General features: G+C 36.5%; 1 protein-coding gene across 3 annotated transcripts; it reads left to right on the forward strand.

The window, feature by feature from the left end:
• The first annotated feature begins 3,070 nt into the window (after positions 1 to 3,070).
• LOC122527616 lies at positions 3,071 to 6,446 on the forward strand. 3 transcript variants are annotated; one of them, XR_006306378.1, is made up of 5 exons: positions 3,082 to 3,240; positions 3,328 to 3,526; positions 3,610 to 3,702; positions 4,397 to 4,684; positions 5,806 to 5,885. XR_006306378.1 is itself a non-coding variant. In XM_043651957.1 (4 exons), exons 1-4 carry the CDS (start codon positions 3,095 to 3,097, stop codon positions 6,121 to 6,123), a joined length of 756 nt encoding a protein of 251 aa, XP_043507892.1. In that variant the 5' UTR covers positions 3,071 to 3,094; the 3' UTR covers positions 6,124 to 6,446. The 3 variants fall into 3 exon arrangements, 2 of the variants coding, with proteins under 2 accessions (XP_043507892.1, XP_043507893.1); XM_043651957.1 differs by lacking the exon at positions 4,397 to 4,684 and having other exon boundaries at positions 3,071 to 3,240; positions 5,806 to 6,446; XM_043651958.1 differs by lacking the exon at positions 5,806 to 5,885 and having other exon boundaries at positions 4,397 to 4,782.
• The last annotated feature ends 20,906 nt before the right edge of the window (positions 6,447 to 27,352 follow it).

Here is a 27,352-nt window from a genome sequence, read left to right on the forward strand (position 1 = left end):
TCGTGTATGAAATAGAATGATATAGAATGATTTGCAATGTTTAATGCTCTTGAATATGATGTTGAATGATTTAGAATGTCTGATGCTTTTGATTTGCTCTGCATAATGATTTATGATCTTAATGATATAGAATATCTCTATAATGATTTATGATGTTTTTATGCCCTTAATAATATGGAATGTCTTTATAATGATTTAGAATGTTTTATGCTATCGAATATCTCTAAAGCATGTCTTTATATACATTTGGTTATCATCATCAAGTGGAAGGGGAAGGAGCATAGATGACCAACTATTGGATCTTACCCTTATGACTAACTATTCACATCCACTTTTATGTGGACTGTTGCTAGCTCATTGTCAGTATAGATTCAATATTGTCCGGATTGGTCATCCAACATAATAACCGAGGCAAATCGAATCGAAATAAAAGCTCGGGGAACCTCTCTTTTGCACACCTAATCCAACAACCCATCAATTGCAACAAGTATTGAATTTTTATTTTATTGTAAATGTAAGGACGACGATAACTTGGTAAGTAAGAGCAAAAGAAAGAAGAGTAGAAGAGATACCTGAATTTTAACTTGAAATTTACTCCCGCGAATGAATAATGCAAATTGCTAAAATTAAACGAGCATGTCACTGGAATAGTTTCTGAGAAAAAGTCAACCGTATTTTCATTCTGTTCCAATGCGATTGGATCGTATCTACTTCGCACTCTCTCCCCGTCTCATCGTACGTGAATCTCAATTACGCGAGTGAAAATAAAATCTCAATTACGCGAGTGAAAATAAAATCTCTAGAGTCTGAAATCTCTCGCCGAACCAGAAAAAAAACCGCCGCCAAAAACGAGAAATAAATAAACTCGTTGGATATAACGGCGAGGCAAGTGAAAAGCGCGTTCCACACAGAAGTCCAGTAATTCTCTCTGTATCGAATACAGCTATGGTTTCGAACGCGACACATGTGAGGTTTCCTCATATCGCCGTGTAATAATGGTGTCAAACAGATCCGATCTGACGGATCGCATCCGCGAAACCGGCCGATTTGCGCTCGTCACCGATCTCTCGCTTCCATCGTCCCAGATCTCGTCCCGTTCGCGGTACATTTTTACGGGGCAATGACGCTGAATAGTGTGGTCGTTGACGCTCACACAGAAGTAATGAGAATTGTTGCACGCCGCGCGATTCTACGCGATTCAACGTAGCCAGAAATCTACGAAGTTTGGACGTAAAATACTCTCAAATACTCTCTCGATGGAACGAAAATTTGGCAAGAATATTCCGATTTAAGGGGGTATTCTAGTGTGAACTTTTGAAAAAAATCGATTTTTTTTTTTACATGTTCTTGAAGGACATGGTTTCAAAAATAAATTTGTAACCTTACACGTAAACTACTCCTAAAATTAACGAAGTTATGGTTGTTTGAAGGACGCGACGACCAGCGTCATTGTTACTGCAATACTAAACTAAAGGCATTTTTCTGGAAATTATGTTTCTCAGAAAATTGACTCAAAATTTTAAGCTGGCATTTAGTACATGTGTGACTATAGCCCCTACCAGAATCAACCAAAAAATTTTATTTTTTATATTCTTTTAGGCTTCCGAAGTTTAACAAACACATGCAGAAATCGATAATCGAACTTCAAAGTATCGCCACTTTTTTAATTACCGATTTTTTTCTTTTGTTTTGGTACCTGCTATAGCCAAACTCATACTAATTGAGGAACATTCACGTTTTTTTATTTCCGACAAGCAGAACGGCCGGAATCATGGACACCGTGAGACGACCTTTTTTTAAAAGCGACTATGTTTGAGAGTATGCAATGACACTAATTTTAACTTTTTTTGTCCCAAAAAATTTTAAAACGTCGTTGAAATACGTACAAATAAACTTTGACAATTTGACTGCAAAGGGTGTAATAGTTTCTTTGTAAAAAATTCCCTAACAAAGTTAAAGAACCACGCACTTCATACTAGAATACTCCTTTAAGCGGAATATGGGTGAGGTGTGTTACTGCTTTCTCTCAACATTTTCGATTTTACACGTCAAGCGTCGTGTCGAAACAAATTTAGTACACTTGTGTTAAAAATTGAAAAACTTTAAGGTAAGAAAACAGCAAAGAATAGTAGCTGAATATTGCTCTTATTGATATTTATTATATAAACAGTGTAATAATGCAGTAGTAATTTTAATAGGTTTTATTAAAACAGTTTAGACTAAGATGTGGTTTTTCCTTTGGACCCATCACAGAATGTTGTAACTTTCTTAGTCACGTTTTTACTAATATTTCTTCTCAGCGACATTGTATTTTCTTCATAACAATTTTTAGAAAATTTTCTGACTTGGAATGCTGGATGCAGTAATACTGTGATCTTCGCGAAACTATATCGAATGGCGCAAACGGAAAAGTATGCATTATTCTCACTTGCAAGAGCAAGATTGCTACAACCATATTGCTAAATATAGATATATAAATATAGATAAATATGTATAAATATATATATATAAATATAGATAAATGTAGATAAATATATATAAATATATGTATATATAAATATAGAAAAATATATACAAATATATCTATATAAATGTAGATAAATATATATAAATATATACATATATAAATATAAATAAATATATATATAAATATAGCTAAAGACTATAACGGAATTAAGATTGAATTCTGTTTGAAGATAAACTGGCAAGTGATTCTGGTCAAAACAGCAGGTCTTGCAGTAGATTGCACCGTCTATAGTCAGACGAAGACACTTTACTGATTGTAATCAGTACCGATTCTTGCACATCTGTCACAATTTCGATCACACGATTAATCTTCAGAAGGAAACCAAATACATTTACTGTCATTTAAATACAGGAAATCCTGTACCCAAGTAATTACGAATTGTAACAACAATTATTGTAACGCTACGTACGAAACAATACAGGCATTGTAAACTGTTGAAACAGCGTTTCCTCTAAAAATAAAGATCCCGAGGATTCCGATTCGCCGGAAGTTTCTGTACGTTTCTGGCACCTCTTATCGGATCTATCTATGGTATAAAGCAGCTTGTACAAACCAGTGACCATTCAAATGACCAACGAGTGTCGCGCAACGATGGTGAAACTACGTGTGTCTCCTGTTTTAATATTGCTCGCAGTTTTCAGTGTCAACCTGGTGGAGCCGTTGGTGAAAGAGAGCTTGTCCAAATTTATAGGATCTTTAACGGGCGTGACACAGTACTTTTTTCTACATTGATCGATTTACATACGTACATACGCGGGTGGACGAGTTTCATGCATGTACATACGTAATTGTCGTTGCAGAGTGAGGATTCCGGAATTGTTGAACCAACTGTGCAACGAGTCCCAAGGATCGGATACGGTACGTCGAGATGCGTGTTACGGATGTTTCTTCAGGGCCTCTAGTCAAACCGTTGGCTATCCTTTGTTGGTGGCTTTGTCTAATTGCGCCGATGTTTATCTCAACAATACCGATTACGGCCACTGTCAGCAGTACCTAAGAGTAAGTATATTCTCGAACGCTCGAAGATTCTTTATCTCGTCACGGACTAGTTTAGTAAAATTGATCGTACATCTGTGTCGCAGAACGCCACCAGCATGACAAATTCAAGAACGAATCCTACGAGAATATACTGCACGTTCCTCGAATGTGTTCGACAAGTGAACAAGGACAATTTAGTGAGTAGATCGTTCAATTTTCCGCCCTTCGACCGACGCTTCAATCATTGCAGTGCCATTTAGGGCTATTTAAAAAATCAAATGTGTTAGACAGTGCCATGCAACGCGATAGCTTCCTTGACACAACTGTGAAAAATGCCAAACAACGCGATGAAAGTAGACAAAGGCAAAAACCTATTATGCCCATTTAAGCAAGTGATTTAGGTTTTAACGCTAGAACTACCGACAATCAAAGCATAAAATTTCCATTAAGAGTAACATTAAAGTAAAGAAATGAAAGAGCTTTGTAACGCAATAAATTACACAAGCTTTTATTTACACGTTTTTCGAGAAAGAATTAAAATTTTTAAAGATATGTCTATAAAATTTCTAATAAAAATTATAAATTGGTCATTTCGACCACTTTAACACTAATTCCAGTGTTAATTGAAAAGAAAGTAATTAGAAGAGGAAACTTCGATATGACTGACAACGCCCATTGTAAACTGAGCACTGCGACCAAACAAAATCTGAACAGCAATCGCGCTGCGTGGCATTAAAACGGTTAAACTCCTCTTGCATGCTTTTGTACAGTGGGCAACGAGACTGTTGAATCACGCAGCTGGCTACTCTCGTCTCGTAAATTACGAATAATTTACTCCCAACGACTGTTGGATTCGTGTACATAAAAATAAAGAAAAAGCAAAATTCACAGGGGGCGCGAATCAAACTGAGGACGGTGTCAAGCTTCGGGACGACCGCCGGACAGGTGCCATTCTTTCATTTCAAACTGTACAAGAAACTATCGAGAGCCGTTTGCGTCATACGAGAACGGGACACGGACTCGAACACCGTACGACCAGGAGCGGAGCCCATCGATCCGAGACACAAATTTACTACTTAAAAGACCGAACTGTACATACAGACCCGTGTAAAAAGTTTTGTACATACTATGCTATCTTTCAAAAAAAAAAAAAAAGTCTGCACAACGAAATCTATTGTAGTAAGTATCTGTATATACACAGCATTCACTCTTGTATATACAGGGTGTTTCGTAACTTGTGGGACCCACTTCGGGAACTGATTGTACGCCTAAAAATAGTGAAAAAAAGTCATATAAATATATGTCCTATCTGTCTTCATTTATGAGATACAATGAATTTTCTGTTTTAATTACTTTTACAAAAGATGCTCGAAATGACCACCGTTGCATTTGAAGACAAGCCTGCACGCCGTCTTGTCATTCATCTGGTTACTCTCTCCATCATTCCTGGTGTTTCTCGAATTTGTCGGAAGACTTGCTCTATTCTATTTCGTAGTATTTCGGCATTTTCAATCGATGTTGCGTATACGATAGATTTTAAATGTCCTCACAAATGAAAATCTAATGGATTCAAATCCGGAGAACGAGCAGGTCATGCAATAGGAGGACCTCCACGACCGATCCATTTATTTGCAAAGTGTTGATTTAAAAATTGCCTAGCCACTCGGCTAAAATGCGGCGGAGCTCCATCATGCATAACCCGCATACGAATAATTTAATATCGACTTGTAACTTTCTCTAATATTTCGTGTAAACGCGTGCTTAAAAAATCAACGTACTTTGTGCCTGTTAGTTTCCCATCAAGAAAAAAAGGTCCAATTAAAAATTTATCAATTATTCCTGCCNCATACGTTTAAACTAAACTGATGTTGATGTCTTGAATGCACAATAACACGTGGGTTTTCTTCATCCCAATCATGATTATTATGAAAATTGAATATACCATCCCTGGTAAAACTTACTAGAGTTTGCTCTGTTTACAAAATTCATTATATCTCATAAACAAAGACAGATAGGACATATATTTATATGACTTTCTTTTCATTATTTTTAGGCGTGCAATCAGCTCCCGAAATGGGTTCAACAAGTTACGAAACACTCTGTATATATATATATATATATATATATATATATATATGTACATATACCGCAACAGTACGATCTATGCTTTTGCTCTCTCGAATTCGAAGATCCGCACCTTCGCTCCAATTTTTCACTCAAAAAAAATTGTTTCACTCGAAAATTCCTCAGCGAGATTGAAACACGATGTCGATCGTTTTAACGATCAACGTTTTACGCAGCTCAGGGAATGCGTCGGCGAGGCTGTACGAACGTTCCCGAATTTCAACACCACGGACGTCAAACTGGCCCAATTGTACGTGAATACCACGGCGTGCGTGCTAGCGAAAACCCGTTGCTCCCAAATGAACCCGATAACCGGGGAATTTCAAGAAGACGATCTCGCTAATAAGCTGCACATACCTACGGTCAATGCGGTGCTGGTCAACACCGATTACGACATCAATATCGTGCAGCTACCGTTTCACTCCAGCTCCATCGACGTGTGCGCGAAATACAGGAACTACGAGCAGGCCAACTGGCCGAGCGTCGTCTGCTGATCGAAGAAAAGGGATTTCAGCTGATTTTATAATTGTCGTTAACAGTAATCAAATGAAATATTATAATGAATTCGTAATCAAATGGATTTTAGCACGAGCTCTGTAAACGTTGAGACTCTATGAAATAAACTGACGTAGAAGTGAAAGAACCATTCTTTCAAATGGTTGGTAATTTAATTTGAAGGCAGGCTGTTAAGGGGATATTATTCTGGTAATTTTGCTGAAAAAAAAACCAATTTTTTCTTTTATATTTTCTCAAAGTATATGCTTTCGGAAATGTCTATGTACAAGGATTTGTTTAAATTCGTAAAATTAGCAAATTTATAAATGTTCAAAGGAAATAGTGTACTGCTCGCAACGTATGAATATTTTTGTACAACTGGTAACAAAAACTGTGTTTTTCTAGAAAAATATTTTATTTTATAATATTATTATTTACTTCTGTATTATTATTATTTTATATTTTATTTTTTGTACTGCTCGACTGATTGTAAGTATGAATATTTTTTGTACAACGAGTAACAGTAACTTCAAATGTGTTTTTCACAAATCCATATTTTTTAAACTGGCTGACGGGTTATCTCACGTTTTAGTTGACCGATCGACTTGAAATTTGAACGAGATGTACCTTTATCGCATGAACCACGAATTTCAAAATCTAATGTTCTTTTTTCTATTTTTGTTTACCACACAAAGGACGAAAAGCACAAGGCAAATCGATATTTTAACTTCAAAATACTGTCATTTTTTTAATTTTCGGAATTTCGCTGTTTCCGTGGTTCATGCGATAGCCATATCTGTACTAATTAAAGTGCATTTTGGTTTTTTAGTTTCAAATGAGCAGGACCGGAATCACGTCAGCCATTCGAACCCGTTTTTTAAAAACATGCTTTACCTAAGGCTATATAATTTCCACAACTTTCATTAATTTCGTTAAAAAAAAAAAATTGTAAATACTCTTTAAGTACGAATCTGTGTGCGAAAACTGCATACTAAAACGTATCATGGTTTCCTTAGAAAAAAATCTAAAAAAAAAGTCGATTTTTTCAAGCCGGGATTACCGGAATAGCCCTTTAAATATGAATTTGGAGCGAGCAAAGAGTCACTTCTCGTGAACAGTTCAATTCGAGAATAGCTACGAGTTTTATAGCTGACCTGGACAAATCTATAATTAGCACTTCCTGGAAGCCGGTCGTTCGAATTTTTGTCTTCGAATGATCGCAATGATTCGTTGGGACCTGTTCGCTGTTCGAGTTAATCCGCGTCTACACGACGCGATTTTTCCCGCCAATCTTAGCCATTTCTACTTCTCGTTGATGAATCGAATCGTGGCATATACAACCTAAGTATCGATTACACTAGGTTGGCGAACATTGCGAACGAGTAACGTACGTTCCGTGGAATGCAATTTCCACTTTACGAGTTAAGTTAACAGCAGTTACTCGCGCCGCGAGTCACGATGACACAGAAAGATAGCGTGTAATAATAAAGATCCGAGAAAATGACACGAGTCATCATTCTGAGTGCAAATCGTGGCGCGCAGTGCGCGATATCCTGAGTCATCGTCTCGGAGCAACCTAGTCGAACAAGGAATGCATAAATCCACCATCGATGACGTCGTCCTCGGCGTGAATCCTCCTTTTCCTCCGCGAGTATCAAACGATCCTGCTAGATGTGGGAGACCATCGTCGCACAAAAATGGACACTTTACTCGTCCCGAGATTCGGTATATGACGCGCGTGGAGCGATCTTGCAGGAATTATGACTAAAGTAATCACGGTAGAGTCGTAACAGCGACGAAAGAATGTACGAATAGCGGCATAAATGAGCAAATGCGTCGTAGCCGGTTCATCGACGTCGAGTACACCGGACGCGGATGTTAAAAAGGAAGTTTACGATATTACTTATCCCGTGAAGTGATCGCAACGGAACGGCCGATAAACAAGCTTACGACAAATTACACGGCGAAAGAACCAAAAACGACCTACTATGGCTAGATCCACTATACACCGGTGCAGCCGAGTTAACCCTCTATCAGACGAATTTCTTTTCATAATTATAAAGAAAATCTATGCAAAGTATAAAATCAATAAATATCAACCTGCAAGTACAGAGATTAACAATTCAGCAGTTTCAACTTTTATTATGAATACGTTTTGTAACTTTCGAGGTAACAACGAGGTTACAACGTTTGCGCTTGTGTGTATAAAAACTTAGGTATCTTAAGGAATTCTATGATACAGTTTATGCTTGACGTTAAACGTAGATATACGTACGCATTTCGAACGTTTTTACTTTTGGAACCCCTTTTGCACTCTTGTCTGACGATTTATCACTAAATTCATCGTGTTGGGTAAAAACATTTAATAAAGAATCTTCGAAATCTATTGCCAGAAGCTAATGCTTCTTATTCTTATTGCTCTTTTATTTTTACACGATTTTGTATTTGTATTTTATATCTCTCACATATAAAACTAAGAAGCAAACAAAGCACAAGCGTTATCGCAAATACACTGAAACCTACTGTTACAGCTCGGTGTGACTTGAAAAAGTTACAAAGCTACATCATATGAAAATAGTAACGAAATGACTGTTGAAATGTAAAGAAATAATATATTATTGATAATAACCAAGTTATTTTTAGGTTAGGTTACAAACTAAGAACTATTAAGTACGCTGTTTCTTGTTTAACAAACACCTATAGAAGGAAATAGACAATAGAAGAAAGGATAAAAGGAAAAATAACGATAATTATATAAGATGGTTCCTTTAGCTTCTATCTGCAGACAATTTGCAAAAGCATTTACTTCGATATTTTAGGTTAGGACTCATAACTGTTAGAATGTTATAGGTTAGGACACATAGGACTGCAAGAATGTTATAGGTTACTAAGAAGACATTATGTATGTGACGGCGCACGTATCTTTAGAAAACGAGTTTCACAGCGGCGACGTTGATTACAAATGAAGAAAGACAAAACTATAGCAGAAAATATATTGTATCCTCAGTTGTTAAAAACCGACCAAAGCAAACATGAAGATCTTGTTATACATAAATTAAAATACGTAATAATTAATAAATCTAGTAACATGTTTATTCAAACGAAGTAAACCTCCATATTTAACAAGATGTGATACGCCATCTTGTGGAAAAGAATTAAATTACTTAATAAAATATCGATATATTAATACACGATTTGAAAATTACATGAGCCTATAGAGAGTGATAAAGGAGTTGATCGATTTTCTTATTCTTATTGCTCTTTTATTTTTACACGATTTTGTATTTATATTTTATATCTCTCCCATATAAAACTAAGAAGCGAACTCTATGACAGATAATATCCCAACGAGATTTTTAAATACGACAGCCAACCGAATGAAATCAGTATTCCGCAAATAGGTGTCTAGGACATTCAGCTTGGCGGTGATATTTAGCCAACAAATATCCGGATATTCGACGGTAATCGGATATCAAAGAATCTCCAAGGGTTATCGTCATCGGACGAAGAAAAAAAGGGCTTAAAAGAGGAAAAGCACGCGGAGGTTTCCCTGTCGCGTTTGTTTGCCAAGGTGAAACTCTCCGGCTAATTCTCTCGAGGCTGGGAGAACAGTCAGAGGGATCGACCGGATCGATTCCTCCGCGACATCGGTGTGCACTCATGTACTTATGAGAAAGGACGAGCGAAACGATGAGCAAAAGAATGGGCAACGGGTGGAAAAGGGAGGGAGGGGGGAGAGGGGAAGGAGGAGGAGAAAAGAAGCGACGAAGACGAAAGGAAGACCGGTCCATTGCACAGAGGCGACGCTCCACTTAGCATCTTCCTCGAAATAATTTGAAATATGCAAATATCATTGATGCACACGCGCTCGCGTGTTGGCACACGAGCCTAGCCGGTGTGCGTATTTATGTGTCCTGTGTGTGTATGTGTGTGTGTGTGTGTGTGTGTGTGTGTGTGTGTATCACGAAAGAGGAGAGGCCAAGACGCGAGGGAGAGAAGACAACGTATATTCCAGTGGCTTACGGTTCAGTTCTCTCGGAGCCAATCTAACTTAACATGCAGATGCAGTACGTGGAATCGTAGAGGCGACAGAGAGAGGCCGTTGCAGAGAGACCACAAGAGACAGAAAGATGGAAAGAACGGGAACGAGAGAGAGAGAGAGAGAGAGAGAGAGAGAGAGTCGGTGTCTGTCCTTCTGTGAGTCATTTGTGGCGATAGTACCTTTTCCGTATGATCATTCACCGTTACTGCCTTTAATGTCTTCGCGATTCGAAGGATCCTTTTAAGACGGGACGTGATTTTAATGAATAAACCGTTCGACCGCTGCCTCGGACACAGGTCGATAAAAATTATCCGGCCGAATCATCCTCTGCACGTATCGTTGCAGATTAACAGAATAAGTTTGAAAAAAAAAGTTGAATCTTATTAAGGAAAAAAATAAACGAAAAACAGATATCGTCCGATCCCGACACGAGGCGAGTTCGCGAACGGAGGTGCATCGTTGATTAAATTCACAAGGCCGCGAGGTTGTACAGCCGTGAATAATATAATCTGATCTTTCGAAAAGGTCGGGGGCTGACTATTCTCGCTGGATTACTCCTTCTCGCTTAATACTCCTTCCTTTCGTATCGTGATACGTGATAATTAACATATGTAATTCTCTTTGTTTCTCGATTTTCGGAGCAACTGGGATACATGTTAAAAGCGTCGTATTTTTTCGTGTCTTTTCGCTAGAATTTGAATTTTCTTCACGATCGGACATATGAAAAAAGATCGCATATGAGTACGGAGCTTTTATAGTATATCCCGGGGCTACGTAGTCTCGTTACGAGCGCGAGTCTCGTTTACAAGCGCAGTTCCAGCGGATTATAAATTTATGTCGAGTCGTAAACTCTTTCGCGCAAGATTTAACAAAGTGTCTACTTAATAAACAAACAATCACTTCCTGCGGTTAACCGCGGCGAAAATTCCACGGACTCTCCCCTCTCACCACGTGAAACATTAATTTCGGCAAGATACTAATAAACTGAACAAATAGACATTACGCGGACAAAGCTCTAACGTCATCAGCCAAAACCTCGCCGCCATGCATTTCTCATCAGTCACACAGGATTAAGTATGCGTGTGACGTGGAGGTTGCTTCACCTACGCGGCCTCCCATCCTCTCCCCCTTCAGCCAAGAAACCACGACTTTCTTTCCTTTCCTCTGCTGTTTCTGAAGATTATCTCACACGACACCGCAACTGAGTGAAAGATCATTTGTAAATTACTTCTCAAAGTTATTTCAAAAATAATTTACTTGTAAAATAACGAAAAATTGTAAAAATTATATTTAATATTATAAAAATTATATTTAATATTTAATATTGCAACTGAGTGAAAGATCATTTGTAAATTACTTCTCAAAGTTATTTCAGAAATAACCTACTTGTAAAATAACGAAAAATTATATTTAATATTATAAAAATTATATTTAATGTAAAAATCATATTTAATATTATAAAAATTATATTTAATATTTAATATTGCAACTGAGTGAAAGATCATTTGTAAATTACTTCTCAAAGTTATTTCAGAAATAATCTACTTGTAAAATAACAAAAAATTATAAAAATTATATTATAAAAATTATAAAAATTATATAAAAATTATATTAAGTGTTTCGTATAAAAATACAATTAGTTTATTTCCAACTAAATGATCTATTTGTTACTTCGTGAAGTAAATCGTTTACTATCGCCGTTTATTACGGCAGGATATTTATTCGTTACATATCTGATTTTGATAGAAGTAACTGGTTTCTCAAGGTTTCTCTACGTTTATATTTACTATTTCTTATTCTCCGATTGTTGCATAGTTACTACACTTATTTACAGACACAATTTGGAAATGGATATTGCTCGATTTTTTGATGACGAGAAGAGATATATATATTTGTAACAAGTATTTACAAAATATAATACTCCCCACCCGTCTTCTCTAGTCGCAAAATTTTGTTCATTAGCGTACCAAATGTTCGAGGAACGAGTAAAAGCTAACAACAAGACAAATTCTGCCGTGATAACGCGCACTAATAAGTCACTTTGATTTTCATTGATCTTTTTTCTTTCATTTGAGTATTCAAGTTTCACTGATATTTACTTTGAATGTTATTGTCAATTATCAAACAAATATTATTTTCTCGATTAATCAGTTCTTCAATTGATCATTCCCATAGCTTCAAATTCCTCCGATTTCATGGCAAATCGTGCTGCGTACCGTTAATTAAAATCCATTGTTGTTTGCCAAATACTAAAGGACATTATTTCCAAAATTTATTTGCAAATTGTTATTCGAAATAAATTTCGCTGGTAACAGATGACTCTTCTATAAATAGCCAATACGATGAAAGCAATTTTTGATTTTTAATTAATCGAATTAATCATAGCTGCGTGTGACACGCCAGAATTCGTAAACTGCTGTTGCACGCTGCCAAATACTTTGCCAACTTCCGGTTGCTGGGACCGCCTGAAACGAAAAGTACTCGCGCGCGGCAAACAAACTGGATCGGTTGACGGAACAAAGCGAGGACGAGCGTGACGCGAGTACAAACGAGGAGGGAAAAACGCGCCGCGTCGCTAGTACGTGAATCATGCGGGCAGCATGATCACCGCGGTATTGCGCAAGCAACGAGAGAACCACGTCGCGGGATGCGGAGGCGTTGCATAAAGCGTGCCGCGGCGCTGAGCCGCGCTGAACCGCGCGGAAAATGAGCAAAAAAAAAAAAAGAAAAAACAAGGAGAAGAGTCAGCGCATGGCGTGGACACGTCATCGAGGCGCGGCATACTGGCGAAACCAGGACACCGCCGTGTCTCTCTCGGCCGCCACGTGATTCCATTCGGCCCGGTTTCTTACGGAGAAGCTACTATCCATCCTGAACACTCTTTGATCCTTAACGAGAATGTGAATGAGAATTCGTGAAACGGTGGGAAACCGTGTCTAAAAAGTCGCGGTGTTAAGTTTCACTTCATATCATATATTATATGATAATATAATCATATTACTTTATTTTTATATCATATATGGTATATTATATTATATATGTTTTTATATAAACGTTAGTATATTATATACTATACTATACTAACGTTTTCATGTTATATTACATTTTTTATCCTACATTACATTTTTATATACTTTTATATATATACTGTACTATACTATACAACATTTATATACTATATTATATACTACACTATTCAACGTTTTTATATACTATTTTATATGCTATACTATACAACGTTTTCATACACTATATTATATACTATACTATACAATGTTTTTATATACTATATTATATTCTATACTATATAACGTTTTTATATACTATATTATATACTATACTATATAATGTTACTATATGTTACTATAGAACGTTTTTATATACTATATTATATACTATACTATACAACATTTTTATATACTATATTATATATATATATATATATACTACACAGCGTTTTTATATACTGTATTATATATTATATTATACATAGTATACTATACTAACGTTTATATATTACATTATATATAACGTTAATATAGTACAATATATTATATTTATATAAACGTTATTATAGAAAAAAAAAATGTTATACAAAATTCGCCAAACAAACTTTATTATAGAGTTACAAACAAATATTGTAAGTACATATAAGTAACGACAGTATATACGTGACAGATGGCGTCGTGAAGTAGGTATATTGTTGTTTCTTTACGTGCGAACAATTTCGTGTAATTAATTGCAATAATATAGTTTTTAATTCTATCGAGTTTGATATCAGCGTGAATAGCAGAACGAATAACACTACAATGTTCTTGAGAATTTCGCAAAGTTTCAATAAAATTACATTTTCAATCCTTCACACTAATTCTTCGTACGAAGTTATTTACTCTGTTGAATAAATGTTTGGTTTTAAAGTACTCTATAAATAAAAATCAAATGGTCAAAGAATCAATAAAAATCAATAAAAGAAACTAACTGTCTATCTCATGCGTACAATATTTTGTTTATAATTCTGTAACAAGGCATTTCCTGACATAGTTCTTGCTTTGATTCATTTAGATCAAATCTTCCTTCTCGAAAGTATACAGAAGTATACAGAACGAAAAACAATGAAATACATAAATACAGAGATGAAAAAACACTGGATAACTGATGGAACAGGTGAGTGCTCAGCTTTGGAACACATTCGTCTAAACTACAATCGAATGTACAATAACTTTTATAGAATTGTCACAGAACGTTCGTGTACGTACATTGTACTCGTTTCTCCGTTGTTGAGATCGTGAAAGTAACAGAATTCACCCTTTAACTGCGTACGACGAGTTAACTCAAAATTCTTTTCATCACAAAAATGCTTTTCAATCTAAGGCGAGAATAGCTCGTAGATTTTGAGCGTCAAGATCGTGTCTTCCGATATCTTTTTTTACTCTCGTCTCAGCGAAAGTGATTTTAATGAGTTAGCTTCGCAGTTAAAGAGTTAGGGAAAGAAACACAGTTCTTCGAATGGAAGAAGCAGTATTTAATTAGTCTTGCTGAATATCCAACAGATGTCAAGCGATTCGAAGGCAAACGATTCGATATGGTATTGAGGGATTCCAGTCTACGCCAAGTCGCTATGCTAATCATGAATTTGCGTCAGAAGGAGAGTATTTATTACACAAACACGGGGTGAAATCAATTATCAACACGAAACAGAAAGAACGATGCCGTGTGGCGTGTACAAGCTGAGTGGAAACGCTAGACTTGAACGGTATGGTTCAAGTCCTCTTTAGTCATGCCCCATGTGCTGCATGTAATACTGTTATACATCAGCATAGTGTCTAAAGAACAGTTGTACGTCGCCGCGTGACACGCCGCCTTTTCGCAAAAAGAAAAAGAAAAAAAAAAGAAAAAAAGAACTGTCCCCCGATGGCTGTGCGAGCGCGTTCGCATTTAAACCGAGCACGCAACATTTTCGAAATTCCACGCTTGCGCCACGCGCGTACGTACGTAACACGCAGCAATCATTGTACCAGTTTTCACTCCGTCGTAACTTTCTCTCAATGAGTTTCTTCCACTGAAACAACCACCCACGTGTGCCAACAAGCCACGTTGTTGCTTCGTTTCGCGACTAGCCTCGCAACCTGTTATCGATCGAGATTTCAGATTCAGATCAGAGATCGAGATAATCGAGCGACGTTCACGGTAGAAATCGCATTGATATCAGGCTGGCCATTTGTTTCTTTCGTTTCTTTCTCTCTTCGCCAAACGTCCCTTTGGCCCAAGAAATTAAACGATTTTCATTCACTCTGGCTCGAATCGGAATTCGAGTAACATTCGTCAACTGTTCATAAGTCACCGGACACTACGACAAAATGAGCCACGGGCAATTTATATTCGGTGAAACAACTTATTTTATGAAACGAAATTACTACTTGTTACATATGTATAATATCTAGAATACATATGTCATACAGTTTATATGTCAAAAATCTTACCAAGATGTATATAATGTATCTTATGTCTTTGTGCAAATATGACGGCCTGAAATAACCGTGGCATCCTTTCGTTTAATTTTATCAATATTTCGGAACGAATCTCTTCCATAAGTTTTTTCTCTTCCATAAGATTTTGGACACGTTTTCCGAAGTTTTCTGTCCAATTCGTCTCATAAATCTTCGATTGAATTTTTTAAATAAATATATATATATTTATATATATTTTTATAACATAAAGTAATATATATATATATATATATATATATATATATATATATATTAAATATATATATAATAAAAAAATATAATCAAAAATATATATATTTTATAATATAAAATAATATGTATATATATATATATTAAATATATATATAATAAAAAAATATAATCAAAAATATATATATTTTAAAATATAGAATAATATATATATATTTATATATACATTATATTTTTTTTTTAATATTTTTTGAAATATTTATTCAGACCATATATGTAAAATATCAGTTTTGTTTTCAACTATCATTATAAAATAAGTACATGTAACAAGATTGTACAATAAAATTAATCCAGAAAGGTATATCTACTTAACTCAATATAAGCAAGTGTCCGGTGACTTATGGACATACATATAGGCTGTTTCGTCCAACTGAGTGAAATATCTCGAAATGGGTTGAAGCTATGAGAAAAATGTTTATACAAAAGTTGTTCAGTATAAAGAGGTGTCTTACATAGTGTTAACAATTTTTTCATTCATACGATGGTGGAGGACATTTCAAGGTCAACTTGATTTTTTAAATCAGACCATACATTTTCTTATTCGTATTACAACAGCTGGTTTCAATACGAATCCTCCAATAACCTACAATATTGTACTGTTTCTTCTAATTAGTCCTAAATTAAGCACGATAAAGTTTGCGTTAGTTTACATGCGATACACTCATTCTATCATCCACCATCATATGAATGAAAAAATTGTTAATGCTACGTAAGACAGCTTTTCATACTGAACAGCTTTTGTATACACATTTTTTTTTTCTTTTTTTTTTTCGTGGCTTCAACCCATTCCGAGATATTTCACTGTACTCGGTTAGACGAAACAGCCTGCATGTATATTGATACACACGAACAAATGAGTATAAACGCAATAATATTCGGTCGCAAACGAAGGATTGACGCGTATTTAGGAAATACTGTTCGAAATGCACGGCAATGGGAAGCATGCGAACGCGAGCGTACGGTTATTGTGACGGTTTGGGAAACATGCAACGTGACTACAAAGTACTACACAATGCGCCATCCGGCAGAAACGATATAACGACACGACATACTACGTATACGCATATTTCCACGTGATTCACGCGACGTTTTTACTCTGTATTTTATGCATTTGGACCGTGCCGCGAGATCTCTCTCTTTCCCTTTCCGCTTTTTTTCTTTTTTTTTCTTTTTTTTTTTCCCCTCGTACACCATTCCGTTCTGCGTTTAATCCACCATTTCGTATAATATGCTCGTCCAATTGCGTTTATCGTCCCAGAACGAATCAGTTTCTTGCGAGAAATCTCTGCTTTACGCTCGATTATTAACGAGTGCCTCGACAGATAATCGAGTGAATATTCGATTAATATCTCTGAGGACATCGCCGAACTCGAGGACACTAAATGACGTGCTACCTATGCGAAATGTAAGAAATGTTAAAATTTTTTTCTTTTTCCGAAATTGAAACGTACTTGAAATTCCAAATCTCTGATTTCCCACTCCACCGTTAGAAACTAATTAGAAATTTCAGAAACTACGCCTGAACCTTCAAATTTAAATATAAATATATAAATTCCTTGCTCCTTGAATCTTACGATCAACTAAAGCTTCCGTTTCGAAAGGGAAACGATTATGAATACATCTGTAAATTTCTGCTCCTTTTTATTTTCTCTCTTCTGTCGTTAAACCGCAACGGAAGATTTCTTCCGCCTAATGACGTGCTCGCTCGAATTTAAGATGTTAAGAAATTTACATACTTAGTTGTAATCGTCCAATCCCTCGGGGAATTCTACCAGGAATTGTATCTTTTTCCAAAACTGAGACGCGTTTGAAATTCCAAATTCCTCTGATTTCCTGTTGCACCTAGTTTAAAACTATTCTCCCAGTTTAAAAACTATTAAAAACCATTAAATTGGAAATTTCATTCAAACCGTCTCCGAGTCTTCTGAAATTTCAAACTAAACGTAAATTCCTTGCTCCTTGAATCTTACTAAAAGCTTCCGTTTCGAAAAGAAAAAAAATACTTGTGAATCTGTGCGAATATTCGTAAATTTCCTTTCTCTTTTCATTTTCTCTTTCGTTACACGCAACGCGAAAGATTTTTTTTTTCAACTGTTACGGCAGCTAGTTACGTCAAAGACATTCTGAACGATCGATTCTTAAATAGGCATCAGCGATCAAACTGAGAGAACAAACTGTCTATTGAAATAACGTCACGCTGGAAGCTGGCTGATTCTATTCTCGGCGCGATGACACTTGCGGAATACCAGTCAACGTACGTAATAACACGCGGGAAAAAAAGCGGGCCACGCTCGTCACGCGCGTTTATATCGATGTGTTGAATCCGTGGCCAAACGATGATCCCCAAAGGATCACACGTGCAGCACGCAACTCGCGAACTGGTTGACCTTTGCCTTTGCCTTTACCTTTACCTCACCCTCCGCGTTTTCAACACGAGCCAGAGATTAACACACGTTTGTATCGGATTTTTGTACGCTCATTCTCAGGAAGAAACTGCGTTTGCGCTTTTTTTTTACGCTAGAGAACACGTGATATACTTTCAGAATCGAGAATAAATCCATAATTTTGTCATTATATATTTTTTTTTAACTTTCTGCTTTACAGGGCAAAGTATACTAATTCAAGTGCATATTTGAATTCGAATTTAATTTAAAATTTATTTTTCCTCTTGTGCTTAAAATTTATATTTTAAAAATTGCGTTTGTGCTTTTTTTTACGCTAGAGAACACGTGATATACTTTCAGAATCGAGAATAAATCCATAATTTTGTCATTATATATTTTTTTTTAATTTTCTGCTTTACAGGGCAAAGCATACTAATTCAAGTGCATGTTTGAGTTCGAATTCAATTCAAAATTTATTTTTCCTTATGTTTAAAATTTATATTTTAAAAATTTTATTTTTCCTTATATCTCGAAGTTTCATTTTTAAAAAAATAGGTGGGAAAAAACTTTTGACTCACTCTACATCTGAATCAGTTAAAATTTATTTTTCCTTACATTTAAAATTTATATTTTGAAAATTTTATTTTTTCTTATATCTCGAGGTTATCATTTTTAAAAAATAGATGGGAAGAAACTTTTGACTCACCCTACATCTGAATCAATTAAAATTTGTTTTTCCTTACGTTTAAAATTTATATTTTAAAAATTTTATTTTTCCTTATATCTCGAGGTTTCATTTTTAAAAAAATAGGTGGGAAAAAACTTTTGACTCACTCTACATCTGAATCAGTTAAAATTTATTTTTCCTTATGTTTAAAATTTATGTTTTGAAAATTTTATTTTTTCTTATATCTCGAAGTTTCATTTAAAAAAAAAATAGATGGGAAGAAACTTTTGGCTCACCCTACATCAGTTAAAATTTATTTTTCCTTATATTTAAAATTTATATTTGAATAAGTGGGAAGAAACTTTTGGCTCATCCTACATCTGAATCAGTGTCAACGATAGAAAAGAGCAAGCTGTAAATCAAAATGTGTAATGTGTATCTCGTCGAATTCCCATTGGAAACTTGCAATTATAGGTACATCCCGAATCTTATTTCGATTGTGCACACGCGGCGGAATAAATGCGACATTATTCAACGAAATAACGAACGAAAAGTCGGCCACGGACAAATAAAGAGACAAACGTCTCGGGTAATGATTTCATTGGACTTTGTGCCGCTCCGATGTAAATATTATCCAGCAGACACTGGTTACAGATCGGCACGCTAAATGAGGAAAAATATTTGCACACTCTATCAGGAGGGTTTAATCGAAACGTCACGGCTAAATAACGAATAATATCGATTTCACGATTGCGCGACATCGATGGGATTGCCATTTTGTCAACCGGTTAAAACAACTCTATATTTCGGCTCCAAATCCACTCTTTAATGAAATTAAACTCGCTCTTGTCCCTTTGGACACGCGATACACGATTGCGAGTTTCTCGTTACTAAATCGTCGAAATGAAGAAACAAAGATGAGAAACAATTGTCTTATAATGCTCGATAGCTTGAAGCTTCAATCTGTTTTCAACCCTAGCAGATTAATCATTGAATTTCAATTGAGCCAGCAATTTTTATGAAAATGACAATGAAATTTCAAAATGTCTCGTATACATAATTTATTCATAAATCGCCTTGCAACTTGTTTATAATTTATTTATAAACTGCGTCTATGTGAGTAATAACAGCGACTACAACGACAATCTCAACTAAACAAGCAAGTGCAATTGATAATAAAAAAAAAAAAAAAAATAGTAAAAACAATAGACAATAATAGTTTTGCATTGCAGAGGGTGGAAATTCGATCATGGCGTCGGCATCTGGCGGCAAACGGAGGAACCCGAGGGCGCGAGCTCGGTTGAAAAATGCAGCAGAACCGCGAGATCGAAGCCGGTTCGAAACAGGTTCTTCGAGTAGAAGTGACCGCACGGAGACATTCATCTAATCGAGCCGCGTAATTTGTCTCCCGACGACGAACGACGCCGGAACCAGCCTCGTGGTATCTTTCACCGGAGGAAAACTAAGTGCTGTTTCTAATTCAGCCGCGGAACGATGCCTCAGATAGCGAAAGAATGTAACAGCGAATGAAACGCGCCGCTACTTTTCGTTACCCTCGAGCGGACACGCCGAACGATCAGCGCGCTTGTTTCCTCTCGCGAGTCCCTTTAATTGCGCGCGCTATCGCGAAATTACGAGCCGGCCCGACGATGCGACCGGTTATGCAAATGAAACTGCAACGCGGCTTCGTTACATTAAATAATACGAATCGTTGCGCTGGGAACGGAGGATCGTGAAGCCGTGGCAGAGGACCGACGGTATAAAGTCGAGACGAGCGGTGAAGTCGAGACGTACGAGCTACCGTCCACAAGTCACCGGACACTTGCTTATTTTGAGCTAAATAGTTACTGGAACACAGATATATATACCTTTCTGGATTAATTTTATTGTAATTATAATCTTGTTATGTGAACTTATTTTATAATAATAAACAAACTTGAAAACAAAACTGATATTTTACGTATATGATTTACGTATATTTAAAGAAATATATAATATATATATAAATATATATATAATATTTTATATTATAAAATATATATCTTTGACTATATTTTTTTATTATATACATATATATTTAATTTATATATATTTATATATTATTTTATATTATACTTTTTTATTATATATATATTAATATATACATATATTATTTTATATTATAAATAAATATATATATATATATATATATATATATATTTAAAAAATCCAATCGAAGATTTATGAGATGAATTGGACAGGAGACTTCGGAAAACGTGTCCAAAATCGAAAAAAGACTTATGGAAGAAATTAGAAGACGTGGAAAGAAATTCATTCCGAAATATTGATAAAATTAAACGAAAGAATGCCACGGTTATTTCAGGCTGTCATATTTGCACAAAGATATAAAATACATTATATACATCTTGGTAAGATTTTTGACATATAAACTGTATGACATATGTTCACTGTATGACATTCTAGATATTATACATATGTAACAAGTAGTAATTTCGTTTCATATAATAAAATATTTCATCGAATATAATTGCCCGTGCCTCATTTTGTCGTAGTGTCCGATGACTTGTGGACGGTAGTGTATGTACCGTTCTGAGACATTGATTCAATTCAGTCTTCATCATTATATAATATCATTGTATTATTCATCTCCGTACAATATCAGCCACGGTACTCTTACTTAATTTTAAAAGATGACCGATTTCTCGATACGTTTTTTTTTTCTCGGTGAAAAATGACTAATTGTTTGTACGTCAATAAATCGAAAAAAAAGTTAAAACAACGATTAATCGAAGGATGGAAGAATATTCCGCTAAATTACGTAGAAAAAATTACTGGAAATATGCCTAAGCGTCTGCGATATGTAATCGAAGTTAAGGGTTACCCAACAAAATATTAATTATTGTTTATGTCAACAATTTTCAGGTTCAAACATAGTTGTTTATTTATTTTTGCCACGCTACATTTCAACATAATTCAGTTTATTGCTATTAAGAAGCGTAGTATTATTGATATTAAGAAAATTATGTGCAATAAATAAATAAAATTTATGTTACTATAAACTACAATAAATGTTCTAATATATTAATAAAAAATTAATCCAAACTTACTATTATCAAACAATCGAAGTCCACGACAATATTTTGAATAGCCTGATGTCCGAATATTAATAAGAGTCACTGTACATGAGTTCGAGGCGTGAGAAATATAAGTCAAAATATTTTATAAAAAAAGAAGAAGAAAACAAGAAGAAGAGGAAGAAGAAAGTACTTTTTGGCCGGTTCACAGCCGATCTTTTTATAATTCTCGCGTGGGCGTGAAATTTCAAAGATACCGTGGCCAATTCATAATTCAGGGAACCCGGGATGACAAATTTCACGCAGCTGTTTCGTCTCCGTTGGACAATCAGAGAACCCGACAAATAAGTTCGTGAGAACTACGAGAGAGCGTTCGAATTTCACGGCGATAGATTCGAAATCCCACGCCTGGCCAAAGATTACAATCGTCGTAAATAATCGTAGTTTTCAAAAACTCGGTGCTCGTAACGCGGCTCGCCCAGTCCCATATATCTCGCGATCTATTAAAAAAGAAATAGCGTTGCCAAAGACTCTGTTCGCCCGACGCATAGCATGACGCATTGCATCAAGAATCTTCCTGATGTTTTCGTAGATTTACGACGTTTTACATTACCATTTCCTCCTCCCCTAGATCCAACTACCGCGAATACGTATTTTCAAAACTCTCTTAAACGTAACTTCTCAATCAATTCCCCTTTATTTCGAGTAAAATGAAGCAGCGTGTAACAAAGCATAAATTTTCACATGTTCCTTAGAGTTTGGCTGGAATTTTTAAAAAACGGAGAAATCTATATTGTTCCACCGTAATCTGTTCTTGGCGGAGGTATACGACTGATAACATTCGGTGACGATCGATCGACACGATCGATAGAAAGTTATTTAATTCTTTTTCAGGCCGGTAGCATAATGGTGGCCCCCTAATTATGCCCATGGCAGACGATTGGTCGTTACTCCCGAATTAATTAGTTGGCCAATTGATCTGAATTAAGGCGCCGCCCAGTAGATTCAAATTAAGATCAATATCTCGGCATGTGAATTGGAATATGACCGCGAGCGCAGCTCGTAATCATAAATTTCTGGTGTCCAAACAATGGGAAGTCGCCGGTAATTTTGCTAGAACACACTGCCCGGGCACTATCGATGACGAAAACGCGTTGCTCGTTGCCCTGACCAACCCCCTGCCGTCCCGGTAAAAACCCTTTCGAACAAATCGATAACCATAGGGGTCAGTATCTCGGTTATCTAGCCGCTAGAGAATTCCTTTCTCGCTTCTCGCATCCGAGTCTTTATGTCAGATACTACAGAATAATTAATTCTGCAGACTTTAGTCTTTTTCTAGTTTTAAGTTACTCGCATGAGTGAGATGGATGAATGTATGGGAGAGTAAGCAGAGTGAAAACAGAGAGTCGACTGTGAGAGTTTGAAGAGAAAAGAACAAAGCGGTTACAGAGAAATTTGTACAGAGCGTTATTAGTGCAAAATTTTCACATTTTTTGTTTGTAATAAATTTGTTTGTATATATGTTGTATAAAAGGAGACAAATTTACTTTCTATCCACGAAACATTAATGCCTGCAAAACTTGAAATCTAACACTTTACTTTTTTTTTTTTTTTTTCTTCTCTTTTCAAAAGATCACGCATCTCGGTTCTCGGAAGAATTTTTAAAGAGCTGAAACTACGTGAATATTCTCGTTGTTGAAATAATTACTGCACAAGTATAGTAACGCTCCCTGTCTAAATTGCAAATGTTACTACTAAAAAAAAAAAAAAAGAAATTCAAGAAAATTCGGGAAATTAACAAAAGTTAACGAGAGAAACGAGCGAAACTTGTAATCGTCTTTTAATCCTCGCGTAGCCGACACCGGGTCACCGTTGACTCAGAACTCGGGCGCAGCGAAGAAGCAAAATATTTTCAAAGACAGATATTTCTGAAATATTTGGCTGAAGCATTATATAAAAATAATATAAACATTGTTAGGTAACATCCTGTATGAAAAAAGTTAGGTGCAAAGCAAGTATAACAAAAATTCAGCTATGGGTCAAAAGTGACACCCGGCGTCAACTTCAAGTCGGCTATCCGCGACGTAAATACGTAAATATATTTGTGGAAACATCCGAGAGTTTACATAGAGAAATTTACGACACGGCAAGAAGCGCAAGAAGTACTGGTAAGGAGAAGTATACGAGAAAAAGATGGAAAGGGAAACGAACGGAGATGGTGGAACAATCGTAATAGAGGGAAATCACGAATGTCGTGGGCCGAGTGTACGCGGGTGAATATACGAGGTGTCTCGTTAACATTATTGGTATACATGTACCTACACCAATAATCGTTACTGAACTGCAGCTGCACAATTGCAGCCGTTCAATGCGACGCACGCCGCTCTACATGATCCTATCTCGCCACGAGATTGAAACGGCTTCTCCTCGCACCGGGATAAAACAGATATTAGATCACATTTTGACTGTCTCTGCCAAAACGAACGCCGTAAACGAACAAACTAATTATTACGTCGATTTCATCCGGTTCTCGTTGGTCACATTTTTTTTTTTTTTTCTTCTTTTTCTTTTTCGAGACTGTTTCGAGAAAAATACTATTCGTCAATTTTGTTCCCTGTATTTTTCGAACATCGTGTAGTAAAAGTAATTACTTAACACATTCAATCGATTCGATTTTATGTAAATTTTCAAGATCACACGAACCTGTAATTTCTTCTTGCCATTTTTATAACAGACATAAAAATAGAAATGAACGGGACGTTGAAAAGTCTGCAGCTCGATCATAAGCGGTCCGTTAAATACATCGATCGATAATTTACTTACTATTTGATTGTAAGAACAATCGGCAAAGAGATTACGTCTGCTTGTATTTTTAGGAACTAGCTAACCAACGCATAGTTCGCGAGCTTACCATGCGTCGATGGATAACGGGGTAGAGGAGGGACGAAACATTCAAAATTAAAGCCAGGGTCTAGACTCTCGAGCCAGTGGAATACGTGTTGCGAATGTTGCGATACTCTTCGAAGCTGGCCTGATGCGCGCGATGGAGTAGAATAAATAGCGCGAACTGTATACAAAATTAAATACTCCCCTGGAAACAGTGTTCGCACTTCCGGCTTTTCCTGGCCATTTAATTCGACGATAAAAGCATTCTAACCTGGTTACATCGCCGTCGGTCTTACCAAGCCCATTTCCGTTTTTACTTTCAACTACACCGCCGCTGCACCGCCGAATGAACCTTTTAGAGACGTACGCCATTTATACATAATGTAACGTACGAAAAGGTTTCCCAACGGAGAAACAATAACGCTAATTAAAATATTCTAATTGAAATATTTATCGCGAGCGGCGAATGTGTCGACTATTGATCACACTGTCAATACTCTGAACAAAACTGTACAATGCGAATTAAGAGTGAAATTAGAAAAATATTTGTGGTAACTATAGTAAGGATAAAATTTATTTCACAACGCTAACTCAATCATTTGAAAAAAAAAAAAAAAAAAAAAGAAGAAGAAGAAGAAGAAGTGAATCGAAAGGAAAAACTTCGATTGCACGATCGTAGAAAATCGTGAGAAACGAATTCACAGCGAAACGTTTCACGGTATTTCCATAAATGCATCGATTGGAATAGAAAGATGAAAGGGAAATGAGGCTGATCCGATTTTCGCGCCTCGAGTCTCGATATTTGGAGTAAACGACTGAATGACGACGAATGAAAAGACTGTTCCTAAACTGCCGCTAACCATTTGTTTTCGTAGCTGGCTTATTCGGTCGTTTCCTCGCGTTGATCGACACCGAGCAATCGCATCGTGACCATTATTCGAAGGCCTGCAAAACTAGGTCTCGGATAAACCTGGAAACATCGATATAAGCAAATTCCAATTGCGAGTGGTCGTTCTGCTGTACCGGCAGTATGTTGCCATTCAAGATCGTCTTTTCAATTGCAAATCCTGTTAAACGCGACTGAAATCGCTTTTAAGAACGCGTTACGTTCTTCGCATCACACGCATGAGCGTCGTAGATGCGAATAGGATTTGGTTCGCTGAATTTGCAATTCGAGTTGCCCGACATTCCCTTTCGTTTCGCGATTTCTTTGCTTCGGAATAAAGTGTCTTGAAAAAAAAAGAAACTTGGAAGAAGGTCAAGTGAGAAATTGCTCGCAAGAAATAATTTACGTAAATTTACAATTAGCTCAAATCGAATATCGGAGGAAGGTTCGAGATTTTTATACCAATAAATTATCTACTGTATCTAACGTAGTTCGCGATAAGGTGTTTAAACGCGAAATCAATAGCGGAGGGTGAATACGGCATGGTGAAACGCGATCGTATCGTCGCAATTAAAACAATGTCAGCGGATCTATAAATAATGAGTAAATGTAGAGGTCGGATTATTATTAATGCGTTGGAGTATAAGTTATCTAACGTATATATCTTGTCGTGTACGTAAGAGTAAACAGAGCCGGTATATGACCGAGCGAGCGATCTTTACGATTGCGTCACAGCTATCCGTGACGTCACTGCCAACAGGTGACAACCGCTATCAGCCAGTGACGTCAAACAAGAACGGGCAACGAACCTCTGCTCCGCGTTTGCGCGTTACGCCACGTCGGACGTGTACTGCACGTCCTCGCCGTGATCAGATACTTTCAGATGCTCCAACCGATTGCACGGGTTCGGAAAGAGGCGAAATAGCAATAAGCAACGAATTTCATTCGTTAGACGATCACCGATGCGTAAACGCGAACGGAAGCCCTAGATCCGCGCATGTTCTCCGATGGGGTAACCTAACGGGCAACGGAGGGCCCGGAATACTTGACTCTAGAAAATTTAATAGACAGTGACAACACTTACGAGTGCCGCTGGACTGTCTGTCATTCTTTCCAGGATCCTTTTGTCCTGCAGATGAGCCTCACTAGCGATTAAACGTGCGACAAAGAGGACACGTACTCACGACACCGTGCTCGAAATCTCGGAAACTGTCTCAGCCATCATGGATGGCACAACCGTGTCGATCGCCGACTCGTTTGCGCCGCAGCCATAGCTGCCGCCATCTCACATTTAATGTCGAAACTCCTCGATAATTAAGAGTAACGTAATTGAACGTTCCATTGATTCGATCAGCTTTCAAATAAATCACATATCGCCTTCTCCAGTTTTATCGTAGATAAGAATATCATCAATGATCTGTTCAATTAAACGGTTCATGGTTTAATAATTGCACATGCTACTTTAAACGAATTGTAAGACAGGCGGAGAGATTTTTACGCGATGCTTATTATAGATTAAACTTTTCTTTTAAT

This window comes from Frieseomelitta varia, unplaced genomic scaffold (assembly GCF_011392965.1).
Source record: "Frieseomelitta varia isolate USP_RPSP 00005682 unplaced genomic scaffold, Fvar_1.2 scaffold_228, whole genome shotgun sequence".
In the NCBI taxonomy this organism is placed as follows: domain Eukaryota; kingdom Metazoa; phylum Arthropoda; class Insecta; order Hymenoptera; family Apidae; genus Frieseomelitta; species Frieseomelitta varia.

Coding starts and splice junctions, on each gene's coding strand:
- LOC122527616 (XM_043651957.1), top strand. CDS start 3,095: ATGACCAACGAGTGTCGCGCAACGATGGTGAAACTACGTGTGTCTCCT. Junction 3,527..3,609: donor ACTGTCAGCAGTACCTAAGA/GTAAGTATATTC, acceptor TCTGTGTCGCAG/AACGCCACCAGCATGACAAA. Junction 3,703..5,805: donor AAGTGAACAAGGACAATTTA/GTGAGTAGATCG, acceptor CGTTTTACGCAG/CTCAGGGAATGCGTCGGCGA.